This window comes from Podarcis liolepis (assembly GCF_965112155.1).
Source record: "Podarcis liolepis genome assembly, chromosome: 2".
In the NCBI taxonomy this organism is placed as follows: domain Eukaryota; kingdom Metazoa; phylum Chordata; class Lepidosauria; order Squamata; family Lacertidae; genus Podarcis; species Podarcis liolepis.
The window spans coordinates 101,728,572-101,745,389 of NC_139555.1; the positions used below are offsets into that span (position 1 = coordinate 101,728,572).

The following is a 16,818-nucleotide window of genomic DNA, read 5'->3' on the forward strand; positions in this document are numbered from 1 at the left end:
GCTTCTCAAGATACTTCACAGACAAAATCATCAGATATTTTGTTCCCACTTGGACGCCACAGTTAGTGATATTAAATTCTCAAGAATAATCTTTTGGAGAATATTCTTGAGAATATTCTTGACTAATGAGAATATTAGAGAATTTTCATTTAAAATAGAATATTCATTTAATGCATTGAAAATGATATAATTTAATGCATTCAGAATGATATAATTTGTTAATACACATGTTTATTAATGGGTAAACTTGTTCAGATGGCAACCAAAAATTGTACAGATACTTTTATTCAATGGGATAATAACGTGAATTTACATTCTTTGATTTTTTTGCACCAAACTTGAAATTGAAAATTCAGTGTGAATGACTCACCACTAACCGTATATTTAGTAAAGGAACCACAGTGAAAATATATAAGCACAAGCCTACTTGTCACTAGCAAGTATCAAATAAAAAAGTAAAACATGTTTTATAGTTAAAGTTAAATCATTCTAAGGTGATGGCGCTAGTAATTGTCATGCTAAGGTTTGGTATAAGAAAACTCAGTAGTTAAATCATATTTTATTCTTCCATTAGAACATGTACGTATTACAGGACATGTCAAAAAATACAATTGGCATGTTAAGGTTTGATACAAGTAAATTCAGTAATAGTCTATCTTGTGCTCCTAATAGCTCTAACACTTAATAACTGTTTTGGTGACTAAAACACAGCTTGATAAACATAACTATATGTGTACATATAAAAAAGAAGCCATTAACATTAAATATATTATCATTATATGATAATATAATGTCAATCTCTGGTAAATGGCACCTTATACCATTGAATGTGGAGAATATTCGCCAGAGAATTTTCTAGCAGAGAATATTCTCACCTCACATCACTAGCCACAGTTAATGCAGGTTCAATAAGTGTCCTACTTGCTCTACTTTTTATAGATAGTTTTTCACTTGTGTCACTGAAGATGTGGACAAGATCAAGGTGTTACTTTTAGTACAGAGAGCCCTCAACAGCTTGAGACCAGTTTACTTGTGAGATCGCCTTACGTTACATGTGCGCTCTCAATCGCTTCAATCTGCAGAATAGGCACCGTTACAGATGACACACAATACTCATACCACAGTTGTCACAAATCAATCTTTCAGTGTGGCGGCACCTCTACTTTGGAATTCTCTGCTGATTGACATCAGGAAGGTGCTTTTGCTGTACACCTTTTGTCACTTGTTTAAAACATGTTTCTTTAGCCAAGCCTATAATGGCACGTAGATGCTGATGTGTTTTAGATATATGTTTTAAATGTGTTTAAAATTCCACCCAGTCTGTAATATTTCATTCTTAGGAAAGGTGCTTGAGGGTGCAATGGTGATAAACCTGCAGGATCTCTTCAATGACACAGATTATCATGATCCATTTCAGTCCCACTTTAGGCAAGATATAGGATGAAGATGGCCATAGTCACTTTTGTGGTTGACCTTTTCCAGAAGCTCACAAGGGAGTGTATCCCTGCTGGTTCTGCTGGACCTATCAGCAGCTTTCAGCACCATCTACCAGGTTGGGATAGCCTCTGATCCATTTCCAGGCTCTGAATTGAAGGATGAGTATGATGTCCTAAATGGCATAGGACTGGGATATTTAAATGCCCATCTACTCCTAGGTGAACTTGCCTTACACATTAAGACAACTTCAGAGGTGTAACCAAAAGCCTTTTCATCAGACCATTCCTCCCACCCATCCGCACTGATAAAAGTACAGTTTTGGTCTGATCACTTTATCCCCCTAGGAAAGGCAGCAGGGCTGAACAAGCTAAGAATGAAGCTTACCTTGAACTGTTTCTCTAGCCGAGTCTTTCCTCCAATTCCAGGTATGAGAATGCTATTAACATAGCTATGTAGCTGGTTAGCAGAAACTTCAGTCTCTTTCCCAAGAATGGCTTCCAACAAGGCATCATGAATAAAAACATACTGCTCCTAGAATGGCAGGAAGCAAATGAAGAATGAAGAAGCAAGCCCATAGTAAGTGGAGCATAGCTTCTTTAAAGGCAACTATCCGACTGTGTGAAAAGCGCTAGTTCACCTCCGAGGGAGGTTTGTACATCTACAGCTCTCAGCAGGGCCTTCTTAGTGCTGGCTTCCTGACTTTGGAATGCCTTCCCCTCTTGAAATCTTTTTGACACCAATTTTGGTTGGTTTTGGTGCCAGCTGAAAGCTTGCCTCTTTAGCCAGATGTATTAGAACACTGATTTTTTTGAGTAAGGTGTAGAGTTTATACTGATGGATTTTTTAATTTTTCCAATTGTTCAAATTAGAACTGTTGCCTCGCTAGTTTGATTTTATGTTCAGTGTACCCCAACCTGGACCATTTGCTTAATGAAGGGCAAGTTAAAAATGAACCAACTAAATAAAAATACTGCTTAGATAAATTTTCAGATTTTCCCCATAGTTATCTCTGCTTGCTTTTTTTTCTTTTGCAGCTTGCTGGTCTGCTTTTTTTATGTATTGAATTTCCCTTTTCCTCCTGTACGCCTCAGTTCCCTTCTTTTTCTAAGACTATTTTCTCCTTTACTTTTACAAAAAAGGAAAGTGGTGGTGGTAGTGAGACTTGCATCAACTTTAATCAATTGCTGCTCACCTTTATGAAAGTTCTCTGTGTTATAAAATATACATTACCTTGGCATACTAAATGCCTTGTGGATACTAAAGACTGTAAGCTTTTGGGTCTAGTATTTTGAAAATTCTCTGTGAAGTGCTTGGTTTATTTTAAAAGCGACACAATTGCTAAATAATAATACGACAACTACATGCATTTGCAAACTGAATTGACAGAAAAACATAAGAAATGCAGTATGTAACCTATGGAGATATTTCAGTGGAAATTACACTTGGCAGACCCTCTTGCAATATTTAATTGGCGACAATAGCTTGCTGCGGTAAAAATAAATGTGTCTCTGTGTTTTACCTCTGTCTGGACGAGGTAGTTGCGCTGTGTCCTGATGTGTTTCAGGAAACCCAGGGCGTTAACTGTGCTTTTGTCTTTTATCTGTTGCAGCATACTGTCTATAACAATGTAGGTACCAGTCCTGCCAACACCAGCGCTGACAAAACAGAAGTTTCAGGAGAAAGGCTAGTTAAACACTAATAAAGAATTGCAACACCATGCTAATATTGATATACAGTATACGCTTCTTTACATTCACAAAGTCTTGCTCTTTAGATTTTCTGTAATATGCAATGGCCAGCTTTCAATTTGCTGGTAATTGCTGGGATCTTAGGTGTTTCTTTGAATCCTTGCACAAGGAACCTTAGCTCCCAGTGAATGCAGCTTCTGGGCCAAAAAAAGGTTGGCTAGTCTTTGCTTAGCATTTAAAGACAGGTGGGCTGGTAATACTCATTTTCAGCTGGATATACTCTCTAGGTTTGAGAGAAACAAGACTATGTGTGACTTGGTGGTGTAGCGGTTAGAGTGTTGGACAAGGACCTGGGAAACTGGGCTGCAAATCCCCGCTCAGCCAGGAAGCTCAACTTGGGCCAGTCACAGCCTCTCCGCCTAACCCACCTCACAGGGTTGTTGTGGGGACTAAATGAGGAGGGGGAGAATCATGTATGCCACCTTGAGCTCCTTGAAGAAGAAGGTGGGCTATGAATGCAGTAAATAAAATAATATATTAAATAAATATGTGAACATGCAAATATCTGCAAATTTAGGAAGTACATGTAGCACACACAGCTACACTTTCCCAAAAAGGAGTCTTACATTTTGCAATCAGAACATATTAAGGAATCCCACTGATGAAAGTAGGATTCATTTACTTTTGCCCTTTCTGACAATTAAAAAAGCTCCAAAACATTCAACCCTTTAGCGGTAATTCAAAGATAAAAAAAATAAGCCAAAATGTAAGAATACAGCATGTTAAAACAACAATACATTAAAAAGTCTGGAAAGGTTTAAATGTCTTCATCTGATGAACTCTTTTCTGAATCTGTTGTGGTTAAAGAAAAAGTTGCAAATGTTCTTGATCAGCTGTGGTGTGGCATAGGGCAGTTCTGGATTAAACCTATTCGGTAGAACTTGAAAGCTCTGTCCCATATAATGACAGCAAGCGATCACAGCATGAAATCCTGCAGCGAACTGCATAATCCTCTAGAATTCAATGAAAACTGCCCAGTTCTGCTATGGATTACAGAATTATCAGATCCCAGAAAGTCATTCATCTATATAAGAGAATTTCACCCAGCAATGTGATGTGCTGTGTGGGACAGTGAATAAACTTGTATTGGACCAGAGAAATTGAAGTTCAAACTGTGGTTCAGCCAATGATTCAGTGAATGGTGTTGGTAAATCACAATCTCTCCCTATTGCAAAATGGATATAATTGATTGTAAGGTGCACGATACATATGGGAAATACTGTTATGCTCTACTTCAGTTGTATATTAATCTACAACATGTTGCACGCAAAATTAGACTGAACTTGCCCAGCTGTACCTGCAGTGCACAACCACTGGGCCCATCTCAGCAGTCCTGGCTGCAGATGATCTTCTTACAAACGTCAGCACTGGCAGTGCATATTCAGGCACACCCATGTCGGGCCACTGTGTGTAGTGATACTGAATGACCGTCCGTTCATTCTGTCGTCCTTTAGGGTTCCCCTAGTGAGCCAGAATATATGAAACACATACAGGAGGAAAACATATTAGTTGGGGATTGAACTGCACCATGTTCAGGTGTGAGATAAGCTTTAACCAATGCCTATTCTTCTAATTTTTAAAAAAAAATCATTTTCACCTTTTGCAAATATTTTAACAAGAGAAACAAAATCTTTGCAAATCTAATTTACCTTCCCCTCAACTTCCCTCCTTTCTGCAGTTATTTATTTTATAACTTTTTATTCCTGCATATCTAATTCAAATATATTTACTGATTTTTATATTAGTCCCAGTAGTGTTTTGATTTGTTTACAGTGTATCTTCAAATAGTCAATAATTCCCCCCCACCATTCTATTTTAAAAAGTCTCTCTCCTTGATTTCTTATTCTTCCGGTGAGTTTCTCAATTTCTTCTTTTGACTTGCTGCAAAAATATATAAATAAAATCATGATACTTTTCTACAACAACTAAATCACTGGCCTTTCTTGGTTTTCCATGCCCATGTGCCCCACACCTGACATCATGTTTGGTGTAGGTGTGGGCAGGTGGAGACATAGCTGGATTGGCTGCTTGTGCAGCTGATCCCTGCAAAATGCAGGATTGAACTCTACATGCTTGAGCTGAAAATCAGGATTACATAGGCAAAACAACTGCCTAGCAATGACTCATTCTACAAGCACAGCCATTATTCAAATACCTGCCTCTGTGACCTTTCTTTGTGCATGTAGGGTAGTTGAGCATCCCCAGAACCAATTTACTAGTAGAGATATCATCCCATGCCAGAATGAAAGCTCTTCCATTTTATGACAGGATGCCATTGTGGCACTGCGGACTTTGGACCTTGGGGTCTCAAATTTCAATGGGGCCCTGTGCAATGCCAAAATCTGGCACCCCAGCCTCCTGTGGTCCATTCTAAAGCATAGTTGTGACATGCCTGAGGCTCTATATTCAGTGTGACCGAACCAGTTGTGCTCCCCTAAATCTGCCTCTCGGATGGGGCCTCTGGAACATTTGAGGACCTGCTGCAACTAACTGGTTACACAATATAAAGTTGCTCAACTCTGGAGTGAACTCGACTCTGTAGTTATTTCAGTTTCAGAAGAAATATCCAATGTAAAGTGTTGGTGATGTGTTGTGGGATTGGTTTCAGCTTATCCAGTCAGCTGATGTGGACAGAGTGCTGGTGGCTACATACCCGTCCATGTGTCCTCTTGTCCCCCATCCCTCCTGCCTTATTAAATCTAGGAGAGTGCATTTGACTGGCTGGGTCCAGATATTCCATCAAAGAGATATATAGCAGCTGTGTATATTACACCCAATAGCATATTCCTAGTGTCCATCCTTTCTCCAAACCACAATGCAATAACACTTCTCACCTTTTTCATTTTTGCATTCCTGACTGTGAAGCGGCGGACTGTATAGCAAGCATGTATTTTTGTGCTCTTCAACGTGACAATGATATTGCCATATTCTTCACTGTTTTCTGATGGCCAGTATTGGTCACATTTTCTCTGAGAAAAGACAGAGTAGCAGAGGATATTAGATTTTGAAGCATGCTAGAGAACACAAGACCAGCAACATGCTAGAAAAGTCTTCCCTCCTTTCTTAGACGATTCTGGCCTGAAACTAGTATCAGCTGATGGGCCAGTTGAGAACGCAGGGAAGCGGTTGTCATCTGGAATGCCCTGGCCCCAGTTACCTTTTCTGTCACACAGGGAGTGAGTGTGAAAAACAGAAAACAGCAGAACCATATTCCATCAGCAGCTGGAGTGGAAAGCTGCACCTAAAAGTTGCCTCCCCTTTGTGCCATCTCTTAGTGGAATTGCAAAAGTGAGTGCTTCTCGTTTTCTTGGCCTTTTGTTGAACTTAGGTTGCAAGGGCACATTTAGTTTGAGGGTTCTTTGGAAATTATCATTGCCTGCAATGCCCAAACATGGGAATGTGTGGAGGGGGAATGGTACATTTTACTGGGGCCTGGAGAACTACAAGGTGGGGGCAACCCAGACTGAAATGTCATTACCAGAAGGACAACTGAGGCTACATTGCAGCCCAGAGAGACTGTGCTCGTGCAGTTAAAAGGGAACTTGCAGTTTGAGAGAGAGAGATTTGTGCTTTTCTTATGTGACCTGCTCACTGAAGAACCACCAATCTCAAGAGTTTGGAAGTATCTCAAGAGAGGAAGGAAGGATGAAGAGTTGATGGGGAGGACAAAGCACAATAGGGTTATTGATCCTGGGGCTAGAGGAAGTCATGTACATGTAGGATTTGCAGGCCCAAAATATATGTGAGTAAATGTCTACTTCATAAGTATCCTACAGATCTTCCTTAGAACTTTCCTTGTGAAACACCGCATCTCAAAAAATCTACTTGGGAAGAGTGTGTGCAACCTCTGCTTATCTAACTAAATTAGATTTACCAAAAAAGCAGCTAACTTTCGGTGCAGTGTTTGTTGCCCTGGGCAAGAACATTAAGCTACCTAATTATTTTGTCTATTGTGTGCGAACTTGCAAGGTAAATTGGCTTGGGTGAGATAATTCATGATTTCTCAATGAAAAAGGCCAGAAAAATAAATCTCAAAAGTGAATTGATCTATTTATGAAACATCTGCAGCTGTGTTAGTCTTCTAAAAAACAAAAAATCAAAACATTAACAGGATAACAACTTCATTACGATCAACCAAAAAGTTACAAAATAATCAGCAAGCTTCAAAGAACTCTTCTGCTACCAACAATGGCAAATAGTGTGTATATATTTGGGCCTTAGTAAAAAGGTCCTAGTGTGGACCGTGCTCAGTCAGGCAGTTACCTCAGGTGCCAGATGTGGGGTTATAAGAAGTGATGGCGGGGTGTTGGAAAACGGTGTTATTTGTGCCACATAGCCTGCCCTGCACCCCTAAATTAGCCTGCTGTCCTCTGACGCAACAAAGAATGCTGACCAATTACCAGTGTTGAGGTAAGAGTCAACTGTCAATCTGGTTGGCTTCTGTACATGGAATTGTTCTTTACCCCGGGCAGCCAAATGCCTTTGGCCAGCTCTGGCCATTGTATAATTTCAGAGAGGCAGAAATTTAATTAAAATGGAAAATTTTCCTTGGTAACATGCTATTCTATGTATGGGTTGGGATTATAGTATGTATGTGGCAGGGGGTCTGCACTGCAAGTTTGTACTGGACTCCCTAAAATAATGCTTGGACCATGATCCCTTTTCTTATTGCTGATAGCATGAGTGCTAGTGTTGACCTCATTTCAGTCTCTTGCCTGGCTTGTAGCATGAGGATTGGTCTTTTTAGAATGTTCTGGATCTGGCTCATTTCTTGCATTTTAAAAAAAATCCTCAGATTGCTCTAAGCGGCTTTGAGGTGGTTTTTTTGTTTTGTTTTTTTCTATTTGCCTGTGCTCTGGTATGTTGACTGTGAGAGTAAGTTCACCAAGGTATTGGGCATTTGTGTACTTTTGGCTACCACTTAGGGGTGCTGAAGCTGTGTTCAGCTGGATGTTGTGAATTTTTATACTGTTCTATTAAGGAAATGGTGCTTATCTACAGGTTCCTGTATCTATTCAATTGATGGTTAGGTTATTATGTACCAAATACTGTTATTTTTGTACCAAATACTGTTATGTTTATTGTATTGGCTGTCTCATATACTGTTTGGTAATTATTGATAGTGTGTTTTAATTTGTATTGGTGTTGCATTTTTATATATTGTTGTTATTATTATTGTTTTACTTCGCTATGTTGTTCATTTGAAACTGCTCTGAGAATAATTTTTATGGAATCACAGCATACATATAAGTATGGTAATACTGATGACAGAGAATTCGTCTGGTGCTCTCTCTCTTCCAAACTTGGTTTCCTAGGCCCTCCTTTGTTCAGTAGTATGCTGCCTTCTCAGGAACCTTGTTTGACTCCTCTTTCTCTAGGGCACAATCAGCTCAGTCAGTGTCAGCCTTCTGCTTCCCCAGACCTTCTGTGACCTTAGGAGAGCTCAGCCTATCACTGCTAGAAGCAAGGCTTCAAGCATCACTACCACCACTCCCATCCTCATAGTCTTACAGACCACATAATCACGGCAAAAAAAGTAGCTAGTGAAAAACTGCATTGCCCTTACTCTTCCTTTTTCCACAAGGTTTGTAATCATGATGATAATTCCAGTGTTTTGCTCCCAAATCATTCTCCAGAAATCTTCAAATGTAGACTTTAAAGGTCCTTGGGTGGCAATGTAGGCTTTCGCTTTGTTGTAACCCTTCAAAGAAAACCATAAGGCAAAGCAAAATAAAGTATCTGCATGGCAGTCATATTAATAATGTATATATTGCTGTGTGAGATGCCTTTCCTGCTGAACGTTTGAGGAGTCTGGAGCTAAAGTTAGTCAACAAAACAACAGCAAAAAAAAACCCCTTCTACAAGTACTAATGGTTTCTATTTCTTCTGTAGGACAGTGTTTCTCAAAAGAGAGATGAGAGCAAAAAACAACTTACATCAACATAATTGGCATTAATGTAGTCACTGTGCTTCGAGTCTTTTCCCGGCAAAGGTCTTAGCTTCACTCTACTGTGATCATCTTCAGGAAAGATAACAAACAGGCAAAAACAGAAAAACATATTAGGAGATTAAAACTATGGATTTCTTAAAAGGACAATTCCCTAACCAGAAAACTAATAAGCACAACTCCCATCAGCTCCAACTAACATGGATGGCAAATGTCCAGGGCTGCTGGGAGTCCAGCATCTGGAGGAAACCGTCATTGGCTTTTTTGGGGCTAAACCATTCTTTCCCTAAAGATTCTTATTACTACTTATTAAATTTATATGCTGCCCTTCATTTGAAGATCACAAAACTTCTTCCATTCTCAACTGCACCAGTAAAATAATTTGCTGTCCAGAAAAAAGAAATGACAGAAATGGTCAGCTAAGGGATCAAAAAGTTCTGGGTTTGTTTCTTTCCAGAGCACTTGGAAATGTGACAAACCCATTAGCAAGTTTGGGAGAGAATGGAACTAGCAAGGATTGTCAAATATGTACTTCCCTTAAGTCGCTTTTCAGAGATTAGCATACCTAGATCAGACACAGATGGGTAGCCGTGTTGGTCTGCCATAGTCAAAATAAAAAAATTCCTTCCTGTAGCACCTTAAAGACCAACTAAGTTAGTTCTTGGTATAAGCTTTCGTGTGCATGCATGCACACTGTGTATCTGAAGAAGTGTGCATGCACACGAAAGCTTATACCAAGAACTAACTTAGTTGGTCTTTAAGGTGCTACAGGAAGGAATTTTTTTATTTTGACTAGATCAGACAGTAATTTGGGCTGAAACATTCAGCTGTGAAATCTTTAGGCAGGATTGCTACTTTCTAACCAAAATCCACAATGTCAATATCTAATGTCAGACTGTCAACATCAGTCCTCTCAGAAAGCATACCTAACAGGGGCATCTTGTCCCTTGGATGAAAACAAACTTTTGTCACTCTGACTAACCTCATGCTGAGCCAGACAGGCATTCTTACGCCAGTAGTATAAAGTGGACACTTTTTGTTGCTGTTGTCTCTTAAGGCCTTTACTACTCACATGCTAAAATGTTGATGTATCTGTTCTTGTGCTTGTTGTCGGGGTGATTGGAATGTTCAGCGGTGATGTTCATGTCGGATGTACAACGCTGCACTTCCTGTTAAGAAAACAATTACATTGAAAAAGGCAGATGAGTGCAAAACATTTTGTCTGTCTCATTTTGCAAGCAGCTCGTTCAGAACACATTGAAATGGTGGGTGTAATTGATTCTCTTCGCCCATGAGAATTCTTTCAGCATAACACTGCTTAAACATATCCTAGTTCTATTAAGGATATTGCCTGGTTCCCAGTATCTGATATAAGTCCATGGTGATTACAATTCATTGTGGTGCAACCTCCCACCCACCCACCGCTTTCCCATCTATCTAGAGCTCCCTTAATAGCAGCCAGAAAGTGATACCAATGTGGTCACAGGCCTTTTGCTAGCCATTTGCCCAAGGCTTAATTGTAATTAGATCACTTTCAGAAGCAGGAAAAACATAGCCAAAATAGCAACTCTGCTCTTAAATAAAAAAGGGCTCTGAGAAAGTTTTACGCCATATAGTAACTCACAGTCATAACTCCCTAGGTCTGGGAGAGGAGTGAGTGCCTACCTAGGAAAAACAAAGCCATACAGTAAGCCCACAACTTATAGGGGGGTTACATTCTGGGGAATCGCCCCTAGAGCCAAAAACATGAATGGTCAAAACACATTGGGTGCAATGGCAAGTAGGATTGCAGAAGTCTTTCCCCCCAGATGCCCGTCCACTTTTTGACCCCTTTTTAATTTTTGTAAAAAAAAAATGGTTTGCCAAGCATTTAAATCTTAATGCACAAGGTTAAATGCACATAAGCTGTGGAGTGACTGTACTGAAGAAGTACTTGCAGTTTAGAACAGACTGAATTTACAGTGTTTCACAGGGGCCCAATGTGAACAAGGGTCCTAATGTATCATTAGAGTTAGTCACCAAAATAAACAACAAAGGGGGTAAAGTGAAGTGAATAATGCAAAATAATCAAAATCAGCACATCAACATAATTAAACCACCTAAATTGTGACGACTCAAATATATATAGCCACAGCAGGCACAGTAACCTTCTAACAGTTTGACTTCATCTCCAAAGGCGTACTCCTCCATTGTCTCTAGACAGACAGATGCCAACACACACACACACTAGTTTCATTTCCCCTCTTAAGATTTGAGTGATTTCTTGTTATCACATTCCACATTGAAGTCAGTGTTTACTTTGTAGGCACTGTCTGTCTTCAATGGTTTGTTGTAACTTTAAATAATAATTAAAATATGTTAACATTTTGGTATTAAATAATATCAAATAATATCAAAAAGTGTTTAGTTGGACAACACAGTGATTATACTGTCCTACGCTCCTCTTAGTCAGAAATGTCAATTCTGCCATTTATTTTAAGCGTCCTAATTACATTTTAAAGATCTTTTTATAACAATGTAACATTGTTGCTTCTTTCTAGGGCATTTTCTCAATGTATTTAGCTGAATTTTATCCAAAAGCTACTTCTGCAGGGTGCCGTCAGTGCCATCCATTTCCCCTGTCCTCCCAAGGGTTACAAGATGCCACACTGTTTCATACCCCAGGCTTCACATGTTAATACAGGAGCATCCTAATAAGGGAAGTCATTAGTACAGCACAGCTGCTGCAATGATGGAGTAGGAGCTAAGTGACAGAGAAAATTATCACGAGAAATGTTAGTGAAACTGCAGATGTAGCTACAGTGCAGGATTAATACAAAACTGTCATAAAGAAGTGACAAGCCAATTCATTGCCCTCCCTCCTATCTAGCCCCAAAACATTTACATTTTTTGGAAATCCAAAATATCACAAGCCCAAATATAATTAGAGGCATTTAGACTCATAAAGCAGTGGCATTTGTTTTTTTATGGTAAGCAAATCCCCATAGTTGTCCAGAAGAAATAAAGAACAAACAAAGAAGTGAACGGGGTAGCAGGTCCTTACATGGAATAATTGACACTAATGTCACTGATTATGTATTCTAGAACAGTATTTTCACACCAGTAGTTCAGCAGAGAAAGGATTCAGTGATTTAATCCAAAGGATATTTTTAATTATCAACCATTAATCACTGTGCTGTTTCACTACCCTCCCACTTTTTACATGGTTCTGTAAGGTCTGCAGATTCTGATGATGATGTAATCATCATCAGAAAGAGCACCATCAAAAGAGCACCATCAAATGTGTGTGACACTTTACAGCAGGAGTAACCAACACAGTGCCATCCGGATATTGGACTACAACTCCCATTATCCTCAGAAGCTGGGATTGATGGGAGTGCTGTTCAACAACATCTGGAGGGCACCACATTGGCTACTCTGCTTTATAGACTTAAAATGAAAGTCTCCAGTACAATTTAATGATGTTCTATGAAAAAAATAGTGATCCAACTTTATCTTAGCGTGTACTGTAGAAGAAACATGAATGAAGCCAGTGAGGATTCAAACTTGCTGTAAAAAACACACACTAGCATATTAGAAATAGAATTCAGTCCCTGTTATTGAATGACCTACCATAAATTTACATAATGCACATAAATTGGATCAGTTGCCATTACATCTTGAAGGACCTTTCAGGTGGGACTGGTTTCTAAGGTCAGTAACTTTAATTAACCTCACTGATGCTTAGGGTTTATGGTTTTGTCTGCTGTACTGCAGCCTCAGTTCAGTGGCAGATTTATATATGTGTGCAGTGTGCACAGAATGGCCCCATGCAGATGAGGACCCTGCAAGTTATCAGTATACATTGTTAACTGAGCAGATACCTCTGAAACGACTACAAAAAGTGAACGGTCATTGTTGAATTCTAGTAGCTTAGTTTGTTGCATTTCCCTCATTCTTCGTTTCCCTACTCCTTGATTAAGGTCAGTTGAGGTTGGTTCATTAGAACGACCAGGGCTTAGTCCTATGAAGTTAAATGTCAAGCAATTTTTTTAAAAAAAAGTTTTCCTCAGAAGCTCAAAGCTATACATTTTCCTGTCCCATACATCCTTCCACAATCCATTTGTATGTAGAAGGATAAGGGAGACATTTCTGCCAATCTCCCGTTCTTTGGCTAATCAGTTTTCTGCACCACTCAGTCAATCTGAGTCCAAAGTTTTGCTATGGCTTGGAAGTTCCACCCACCTGCCTCCAATACAGGCAAAGAGGCCATTGCTATCAAGCAAGCAGTACCCAGAAGAGTCAGAGGAAAAAGGCGGGAAACTGCGGCAGAACATCAAGGAGTGCAATACTTGACCCATCAAGCATTAGCATACCCACTGAATGTGAAGCTGGAATTGCTGGCTGCCTAACACCAGTGATGACCAGTCCAAGACTGACCATATGAAACGGGAGAGTACAACACTGATGGTCCCACTGGTTGGTTATCATGGCCCTTCAGGATGAGAAGCATGTGGAGAAAACCTCTGCTCAATGTAGCTGAGGGAAAAGGATAAAAATAGCACTCCTGCTTGTTGTGGTTCTGGGCAGGATGTGCCAATTCTCCACTACTACAAACATCTTCCTCAAGTCAAAGAGGTAATTCAGTGGCCAAGGGGTGGTCCCCAATAACCTGGAGATCCTACCCCCACCATTCCCTACCATACAAATGAAGGAACAGAGGAAAGGAACAGCACAGATCAAGGGAGGGAAGGAGAAAAATACATACACTGACAGGAAAAACAACAAGACAGGAGAGGAGGATGCTCAAAACTAAACACTTGTAGTACAAAGAGGAAACAACCTGGGGGAAAGAGTGATTTTGAGAAGAGAAACAGGCTGAAAACATTAGCCCTCACCGCCAACAGGTAGGGTTGGTCAGGTGAGACGGCTGACTTCTCCAGCTTAAGAGGAGTCAGCAGGCTTCAGAAGACCCTGCCTGATCCCTCTAGTAGATGTCATACCACTCTAGGAATGCCTTCCATTTGGATCTGGCAAAATTAGGAAAGTAAGGAAAGTTACTTCTTCACTTTGAACTGCCATTTTATTTATAGATGATTTGGGCCAACACACAATGAGCTTATATCCTAGTTCAGAAGACATGAGTCAGCTGCTAGGTCACATATTAAAATTACATTTGTGAGCTTTCAGGAAATAACCAGGAGAAGGGAACTAGCAAATACTCTTGGTTGGTTGGCTTATGTTTGAGTAAGAGCTGTATGCATTCTAGAAACATGAAAGAGCTTGCATTGTCATGCTTAATTTATACAACCTGAATCTATGTCTTGGCTTGCTTTCCTATGTGTTCTTACATAAGGAGGGAATCCTTATGGTGTTCGGTTAGCAACTACAGCTCAGACCCTAAGGAACCAGATACCCCTTTTATATCTGTCTGACACAAACATTTTAAGATGTCAGATGAAGCAGAAACATGCTATGTTTATTTAACCTTCCCCATATTTAAATAATTGGAATAAATACGACAGAAATCACAATCCAGTGGATTTTGCATTTTGGATTTGAGACTCAAAGGTTTTTTATATATTTTTAAATTGAAGCTGCACTCCAGGTGGTTTTAAATGTTAGCTGTGCTCTAGCTTAGGTAAAAGCAGGAGTTGTTAACCTGTGACCTCCAGATGATGCTGAACTTCCATCATCCCTGGCCACTGGCCACACTGGCCTGAGCTGATAGAAGTCACAGTTCAGCAACATTTGGAGGACCACAGGCTGAGCCACCCCTGGTTTAAAGCCAGTATCTAAGGAGATTACATTTAGTTATCTATTTAGTAATATTTATATACCATTTGATCAGCAAAAATGCCTAAGCAGGTTACATTACCATGTGCTGTGATTACCTTACTAATTCTTAAAAATATATAGAAATATTCTCATCATCCCAAATTTCTAACAGTTCAAATGGAGGACCACGGGAGTATAAAGGAACAATGGATTGTCTATTTTAGGATTCTGAAGGGAAAGCTTTCTGGCAGGACTGCTGTATAAGCGCTAGATCATTATTTTTCCTTATTCAATTTTTTTGTCTCAATGGTTCATATGACATTCTCAGCGTTTAACTTCCCAAAACGTTAATTTTGTTTAAAGATGAACGGTTACGGTTCTTATTATTTTGTCCACTGGAATGTATTGTCGGCAACTCTGGAATCCAACACACTTGGTTTTAATCAACCTTTAGTCACAGTTAAAACTCTTCTGTGTCATTATGGCTAATTTAGCTTTTAATTATATTGTCCGTGCTACCACTGATTGGGATTTAATACATCCAGGTTTAATGACTCATTCATTTTCAGTGTCCCTCTGAAACAAGTTGCTGATTAGTTTTATAAACTTCAAATATTCTTTCGCTAAATTTATGTGTAAAATCCAATTGCTACACGTCTGATAATCCAACATAATGAGCTAGAAATTGCTCCGGAATGGCTGATTGCATAGACATTCTGATATAACTTCAGACAAGTGAACAAGTTACGACCCTGAGAGCAACATCATAATATGGCTTCCCTGTCAATTGAAAAGAACTCTGAGACACAAAAAAAAAGCAAGCAGTAAAATCTATACTTGTAAGAACATGCAAATGCTTCCCTCTCCAATTTGTAGCTATGCAACAAGGTTCTGTTTGCTTCCTTGTGCACTGAACTGTAGAAAGGCTATTTGGAAATTTCAGAAACCACTCAATAAATAGATGCAAAGTGCAAGAGTCTCTTCTGCAGGCCTCTGTGACCCAGCAAGACCTAATTCAAACTAAAGCCAAGCTTGTAAAGGTGCAACAAGTTTAATGGCAAAGCAAAGAAAGGTTTGGGGCTATACTAGGGTGAATTAGCAAAAGTAATCACGCCCAGCCTAGGTGAGAGCTAGCTTCTCATAGGGCTTTATTTTCTGTCTGATACTTAGGGACAATTGTAGCTCTGTGCAGGTTTTACAAATCCTGGGAAGTAAGAATGTGAGAGGTGTGTGAGAGTGCCTTCCCCCATCACTGTTTTTCTTGCCTTCCAACATGTGGAGGGTGACTGACTGCAGCAGGGAGTTTCTTATATCTATGGGGGCTTCTTGCATGTTTTGGGAAATTGGGGTTTCCAAACGCCCAGGAAGCACCCATGAATACAAAAAGCTCCCCTCTGTAGACAGTTGCCTCTCCTAAGTTGGTAGGCAATGGAAACCATGCTGGAGGGAGGGCAAAACTGGCACACTTGCCCTTTCTGCTACACACACACACACACACTGCTCTTTTCCAGAATTTGTAACACCTCCATCGTGTCTGTAGAAAATAAGACAACAATGACTCTACAATGGAAGTAGCAAGTGAGTGCAGTTGGAATAATGCTACAGCTAAGCAAGCTGGGTTTGGGAGAGTGCGAATGATGAAGATGGGTAAGGGTATTTAATGACATCCACACCTTGTTGGATCCGACTGAAATCTGTTTTGTCCAGCCTATGTTTTCAGTAGAATACCATCCAGATGCCCTTGTGAAACAAACAGAGGGATAGATGGAGACAGTCCCCATCCCTTTGTACTCAACACCTCATAATCAGAGGTATACATCGTTTATAGATTCCATTTTAACAATAGCAGTTAAAAGTCTTCCATAAACCCATTTTTAAAATGAAGTTGTCTAATCTCTCAGCTTTATCACATTCTTCCCTTACTACAAT

The 16,818-nt window shown here is 39.7% G+C and overlaps 1 protein-coding gene and 2 long non-coding RNA genes across 12 annotated transcripts in view; 2 read left to right on the forward strand and 1 right to left on the reverse strand.

The window, feature by feature from the left end:
* The window catches only part of LOC310702061, a 38,301-nt gene extending 35,141 nt beyond the window's left edge, over positions 1–3,160 (forward strand). For all 3 annotated transcript variants that reach the window (XR_014523179.1, XR_014523180.1, XR_014523181.1), the window contains 2 exons: positions 1,863–2,013; positions 3,047–3,160. This is a non-coding gene — a long non-coding RNA (uncharacterized lncRNA). The remainder of the gene's footprint in view (positions 1–1,862; positions 2,014–3,046) is intronic.
* The window catches only part of PTPRG (protein tyrosine phosphatase receptor type G), a 536,428-nt gene that overhangs the window by 18,701 nt on the left and 500,909 nt on the right, over positions 1–16,818 (reverse strand). For all 8 annotated transcript variants that reach the window (XM_083491124.1, XM_083491123.1, XM_083491119.1 and 5 more), the window contains exons 16-22: positions 10,205–10,301; positions 9,122–9,204; positions 8,752–8,886; positions 6,020–6,154; positions 4,483–4,646; positions 2,957–3,092; positions 1,822–1,968 (exon numbers count right to left, since the gene is read on the reverse strand). In XM_083491124.1, coding sequence (XP_083347250.1) covers positions 1,822–1,968; positions 2,957–3,092; positions 4,483–4,646; positions 6,020–6,154; positions 8,752–8,886; positions 9,122–9,204; positions 10,205–10,301 — 897 coding nt within the window. The remainder of the gene's footprint in view (positions 1–1,821; positions 1,969–2,956; positions 3,093–4,482; positions 4,647–6,019; positions 6,155–8,751; positions 8,887–9,121; positions 9,205–10,204; positions 10,302–16,818) is intronic.
* Positions 6,169–14,645, forward strand: LOC310702277. The gene is made up of 2 exons (XR_014523429.1): positions 6,169–6,473; positions 13,372–14,645. It is a non-coding gene; the product is annotated as an uncharacterized lncRNA (long non-coding RNA).